Genomic DNA, 6,000 nt, shown 5'->3' with positions numbered 1-6,000 from the left:
CTAGAAGGCAGTGAAGACTCAAACCCAGATGGCGTCCCAAAGCCTTGGGTGCTTTGGGCCAGCCCATTGTGCAGTCACATCCTCCACTTCTGGTTGGATCTAAGAAGCTTTAATTGTATAATAAATGCTACTTTGTTTCTGTATCTAACTTTAGAGTTTGTGGAGCTTTCTACCTTTCTTTAGTTAATTGTTTGGCTTCCTCTTTGTAAGGAATTCTTGTTATATTCCAGTGCTTTTAACCTGTCCTACCTTGGGAAGTGACATAAGCGAATGTCTTATGATTATGTCTAAAGGCCAGTTGGCTGCCAGTGAGCCTTAAGAAGTCTTCCCATAAGTGAGGTGCAATGACTTGGGGACTTGTTCTTTGGTTACCTATTGGCTCTTTTGGCTTCCTTCCAGTTCCCCAGCTGCATTTCAGATAATTGAAGTTGTTTAATTTATGAATTCTGAATATAGAGGATACCGTTAGCCAACATGGTCCTATATGTACTACAAAACAAAATGCTCAAGTGTTGCTAGTTTCTAGTAAATGCCTGTCTTGTCCCAGTTATTTTACAGACATTGCTTCTGCAAAACTCTGGAATGCAAATGTTCTTGTCCCCATTTCCTAAGCGAAGAAACGGAGACTCAAAAGTGTTCTGTGAATAGTTCCCTTCACATGAACATGTATTTGTCCAGCATGGGAGTTTCACTAAAGATTGACAAGCAGTGTGAATTTCTTCATTAACTAACTAAAGAGAATTATGAATGCTTGCCCACTGTGTTAAACAAGTCATCCTAATAATAAGTTGGTCCAGCCCACACCTTGGGAAAGGTGTCTGCCCTGCACACCTCCAGGGGGCAGCCTTACATTGTGTTCAACCTGGATGATACTCCCAAGGGCACACACACTGTGCAGACATCTGGAATGGGGCCCCCGGACTGCAGCAGAGCAACCTTAATGGGAGAAGCCCGGAGGGTGTCACAGCAGTGCACTGGAAGACTGACAAGTAAACAACAACAAAAAGCCCCACAGGGAGGACTAGTCATCAGAGAGGAAAAGTGCAGGGTGTCTCTTGGGTCTGAGATTTAAAACAAGGGTGACATGATCTCAAGTTCCCTGCCCTCTCCGGTGGGGAGAGGGCAGAGATAAAATGCTACATATAACATAGCATTCTTTCTGGGTATGTAAGTAGACTCCATTTAACTAACCAGAGTGTCAAAATCCACTTCAAGGTTTTAATTGCCTACGTAAAATGAAACATTTACAAACTCTACAATGTCTGGACGCCTCAGACAGAAGTGATTCAAATAAATCACATGGCCTTTGTCCAAGCAATCCCCTTTTCTAAGAATCTTTTCCAAGCATTAGCGCACGGACTGGGACTGGGACAGCGCCCTTGAGGGGCCAGCCATGCAGGGACTTCCCAGGCCACCAAAGTCCCTCAGCTCTGAGAGGCCACCCTGCCACGGAGTGGCAAAGCAGCCAGCCAAGATTCAAACGCAGGTCTGTCCCTATTTGGTCACCGGCCCTGTCAGAGCTGGGGCAGGCCATCCTGTCGCATCTGGGAGTTTTCAGTCCACACACAGGGGAATTCTCCACCACAACCTCTGAGTCTGGTAGCTGCAGACCGAAACAGAAACGTAGTTAGAAAAACGTGATTCTTGCGCAAGAAAGTTTGAACAGAGAAGAGTTCAGACGTGGGTGGGTGTGTGTGTTTAAAAAGAAAGAAAGAAAGAAAAAGAAAGGAAAGAAAGAAAGAAAGAAAGAAAGAGAAAGAAAGAAAGAAAGAAAGAAAGAAAGAAAGAAAGAAAGAAAGAAAGAAAGAAAGAGAAAGAAAGAAAGAAAAGGGTGGAAACCCCACCAGCCAAGTCTGCAGGAAAAAAATAAATGAAGTCTGCCTATCTCGGGCCGGAGCCCCTCCCCTCGGCCCGCGTCTGAGGAGCGTGACACAGGTGCCGCTTCCTCCCCGCTGCTGAGGGTCAGGAGCAGGCCGGCGCGACCCTCGCCACCACTCGGTTGTCCCCTCGGCCCCTGGTCCGGCCGGCGCCCCGCACCCGTCGGCGATGAACAGCGTCAACGGCACGTCGCGGCCCCGCCTTGGTGAGTACCCACCGCCTGCAGGGTCAGCCGCTCCGCGGGGTCCCCGGGACCCCACTCCTTGCCGGGCCCACGGAGGCCAGGAGCTCGGGCTCAGCGGCGGACCGCAGGCGGCGCCGCCGAGCCCGGCCTGGCTCTGCGCCCCCGGGCCTGGAGGGGCCGCCTGGCCACCACCGCCCCGCTCGCCGTCCGCTCTCTGCGTCTTTGTGCGGTGGCCGCTAAGTATCTGCCGCAGGAACTGGTCCCTAGACTAGTAAGTAAGGGACCTACTAGGAGGGAGAGGACGTAGCACGCTGTTTGCTGGGCCGCGCAGGACGCGGGGGCGGATTCGGAATAAACTTCAGTAAACTCCGCGGTTGCCCTGACTTGCTCTCAGGGCCCCGGGGAGGGACACACACATGGCGGAGGCATCGGAGGCATAGGCTCGCCTTGACCCTTTGGGGCGTTGTAATTCCTCTTTGTTTTTAAGAGGGCACATGCTTTCCTGCTAACGGTAAATCTATACCCTGAGCTGCTTTGTGAGGATGTTGGGAAACTTTGCCGGGCCTCCACTCCCCCCACCCGCCCTGCCAGTGGGCTTTTGCAATTAAAAAAACTAAAATTTTCTTTTTAAAACAGTGAATGTTTATCCCTTCTATCCCCACCCTGGCTAGATCTGGTCATTAGAAACTTTCAGAGGGGAGACATTCTGAGTCTATAGTGTAATCATGTTAAGTAATTAATATGATAATAAGATGGGTACTGGAGACACCCACTCCTTTACAAGTCTTTGAAATCCAGGTGGTTATGTGGCCTCACCAGTGGAACTTGAGCGTAGTGGACTGTGGCTAGGTGCCTGTGTATGCATGGCCATGCGTGTGCCCGTGAGGGTGCTGGGCTAGTCTGGGTGTGCGGGTCAAGAGTACTGAAGCCAGGGCCCCACTGCCTGCTGTGGGATCAGCTGTGCCACCTGTTAGCCAGGGGCTTGCTGCAGGCTAGCCTCTCTCTCAGCTCCAGCTTCATCATCCGCAAAATGGGAATCATAGGGTATTCCTCTTTGGGTTGTGAGAATTCAGAACTTGTAAATGGCTCAGCACAGAGACTGACACATACTAAGGGCTCGGTAAATGTCAGGCGTCTTTGTTTTCATTTTAAACTAGACCAGTACGGAAGCTCATGTGCATTCGTGCTTGCATGTGTGTTTCTGTGAGTGTGTGGGAGTCAGACTCTAGTGAACTTGTATGTGTATGTCCTGGCCAGGGTTGAAGGGCGAAGCCACTGTAATCATTCCAGTAGAGGCACTGAGGAAGTGCAGGCCTGCTGCCATTCCCCTGGCTGAAGAGGACAGGCTTGCTCACCAGGAGCCCTGCACCCTCTCTTCAGCAGTTCTCTAAGATTCAAGTTTCAGACCTTGACCAATGGCTGCAGACACTTCCCTTCCGGAGCTCACAGGGATGCAACCCTAGCTTGCATACCATTCTAGATTCCCCTTAGGACTTGATTTACAGCAGGCTCTTTGCTGTAAGAGAACCCTGGGGCCCTCTTTCTTGCTGCTAACTCAGGCAGGATGTGTCTATATCCTGTCTCAGTTTACATCACTGCTTCTCAGAAGCAGAGGTTAGAATGGAGAGGACCCTCTGCTCCTGCTCCACCAGACCTGCCCTACCCCTCTGGCCTCAGCCAACTCCCAGAAGCCCAAATGCAACAGGTACTGCAAACGAGTCATGTACAGAAATCCACTGCCTTGCCCTTGGATGGAAAGGGTCAACACTCAGTGAGGAGATGATCAGGTTTGTCAACTTTATATAGATTTCACTGCCTCTGGCAGAAGCCAGAAGGATTGCATTAAGTGCCAAATGAAATTTCATCTCAACCATTGCTCAACCCCTCCAGATATCCAAGGCAGTAGGAGTCACATGGCATTGGCACCATTAGCAGCTGGACCTTTCCAAGGGTGCCCATGGTTGGGCAACTATTTCTGGGGACATGCAGCGCACCCTGGGAAACAGAGGGGTATGAGATAAGAGGCATTGTGTTTGCAGTGGAAGCACATCAGCCCATCTACAATGAGAAGGAAGAGGCAGCAGGGGGAAGGTGGCAATCCAAATCAGTTTCCCTGTTTCAATGGCAGATATGCGTACATGTATCCAATGGCCATCTGCAGCCCCAACCAAAACGCCTTCTAGAGACTGTGTGACACAATGGGCCCCACAAGCACCAACTAAAAACAAATTTGAACAATGAATCAAGACTTAATCATATGGAAGGAAAAGATACCATCCCACCTCAAGAGCAATTTATTGATTTATGAGAAGCCTTCTAGAAATATCATATGCATATACAATTCCTTTTTGTTCTACAAAATGAAACTTATTTTATATATTCTACTTCATCTTGCTTTTTTTTGTAAGAATATATGCTGAAGAACATAATTCATCATTATATATAGACTAACTCATTCTTCTCAGGGCTGTATGCATAGTATGAATATATGAATGAATTGGTTATTTTATTTAACTAGTTCCCTCACCAATGGACATTTAGATTGTGGACAGTCTTTATTTGATTTTTTTTAAAACCAGACACAGTGCTGCCATTACAGCCTGTTAAGTAGGGTTTATGTATTTACACATATATGTGTAAGTATATGTGTTTGTATACGATTAGGATAAATACACTCACACACACATTTAATTTCTGGGACAAAGAGTGTGAACATTTAAAATGTTGGTGGATACTAAAAAATTACCCTCTAAAAGGTCACATGAATTTTTAACACCCACCAGTAGCCAATGAAAGTCACTTTCCTCACACCCTCATTCACACTGTGCAGTTTACACCTTAGCAAATCTGATAAGTAAAACATTGTCACTTCTGAATGTACCTCTGTAATTATAAGTGAGGTTGTGCATGTTTTTTGCTTGCTTGTTTTTTAAAGGTTTTATTTATCTGTTTATTTGAGAGAGAGAGCATGAGCGGAGGGGAGTAGAGGGAGAGGAACAAGCAGACTCCGCACTGAGCCCGACATCGGGCTCAGTCACAGGATCCTAAGATCACGACCTGAGCCGAAATCAAGACTCAGACACTTAACCAACTGAGCCACCCAATTGCCTCCCCAGCTTTTTAAAGATTTTATTTATTTATTTATCTATTTGAGAGAAAGAGGAGGTTGTGCATGTTTTCATACCTCCACAACATATTGCATTTCTTTTTCTGAGAAGTACCTGTTCATGGCCTTTGCCCATTTCCTATGAGGTCCCCCACCCCCAGGGAAGAAGTTTATGAAGTGTCCTCTCTTTTATAGTGACCTGGAGGCAGAGCAGGGCTTGAGCCCCACAGAGCTATGAAGTCAGTCCTGGGCTTGGACCCACCTCTAGCACTTGCAAGCTTCGAGGAGGTACACAATATGCCAGAGCCTCAGTTTTCTCATCTGAAAGTGGGAATAATAACAGCTACTTCCCAGGAGTCATGTGACGAACGAGAGAATAGGGCTTGGCATCATGCCCAGGAATAGTGGTATCCGTGGCTGTTGTTGTTAACAGAATTTATCAAAGCAAACCTGGCCTGCGGGTGCTGCTAATCTCCAGAGTCTTCCTTACAGGCAGCTGCTGGTTTTGCTTTTGATAATATAACAAGAATATCAATACCTATATGCCGAGCCCTTTAGAAGGGCCTTGCATGGGTCACCTCTCCACTTCCTGGTCCCATGGGCATTTTCTTAACTGTTTTGCAGAGGAAACACTGGAGGTTCAGGGGATGGCTTATGTTAGGGCTCCCTGGCACTGAGGGCACAGCCAGGCTGTGGACATAGGCTGTCAGACCCCAGAGCCAGCAGAGGCCAGCTGAGGTGTGCTTAGGGTACATGTGGACAGGGCATTCTGCCACCCAGCACCATAGGGGCTGTGCCTGGGAAATCACAACTGTAGCTTTGCACACGGAAG

The 6,000-nt window shown here is 48.0% G+C and overlaps 1 protein-coding gene across 1 annotated transcript in view; it reads left to right on the top strand.

Annotated features, from left to right (window-relative positions):
* Nucleotides 1–1,380: 1,380 nt before the first annotated feature.
* The window catches only part of GYPC (glycophorin C (Gerbich blood group)), a 43,467-nt gene continuing 38,847 nt past the window's right edge, over nucleotides 1,381–6,000 (top strand). The window contains exon 1 of the mRNA XM_026510175.4: nucleotides 1,381–2,083. Coding sequence (XP_026365960.1) covers nucleotides 2,047–2,083 — 37 coding nt within the window. The 5' untranslated portion in view covers nucleotides 1,381–2,046. The remainder of the gene's footprint in view (nucleotides 2,084–6,000) is intronic.

This window comes from Ursus arctos, unplaced genomic scaffold, assembly GCF_023065955.2.
Source record: "Ursus arctos isolate Adak ecotype North America unplaced genomic scaffold, UrsArc2.0 scaffold_1, whole genome shotgun sequence".
NCBI classification, from domain to species: Eukaryota; Metazoa; Chordata; class Mammalia; order Carnivora; family Ursidae; genus Ursus; species Ursus arctos.
The sequence above is the reverse complement of the archived record's forward strand: the minus strand, read 5'-3'. Positions and strand labels throughout refer to the sequence as shown.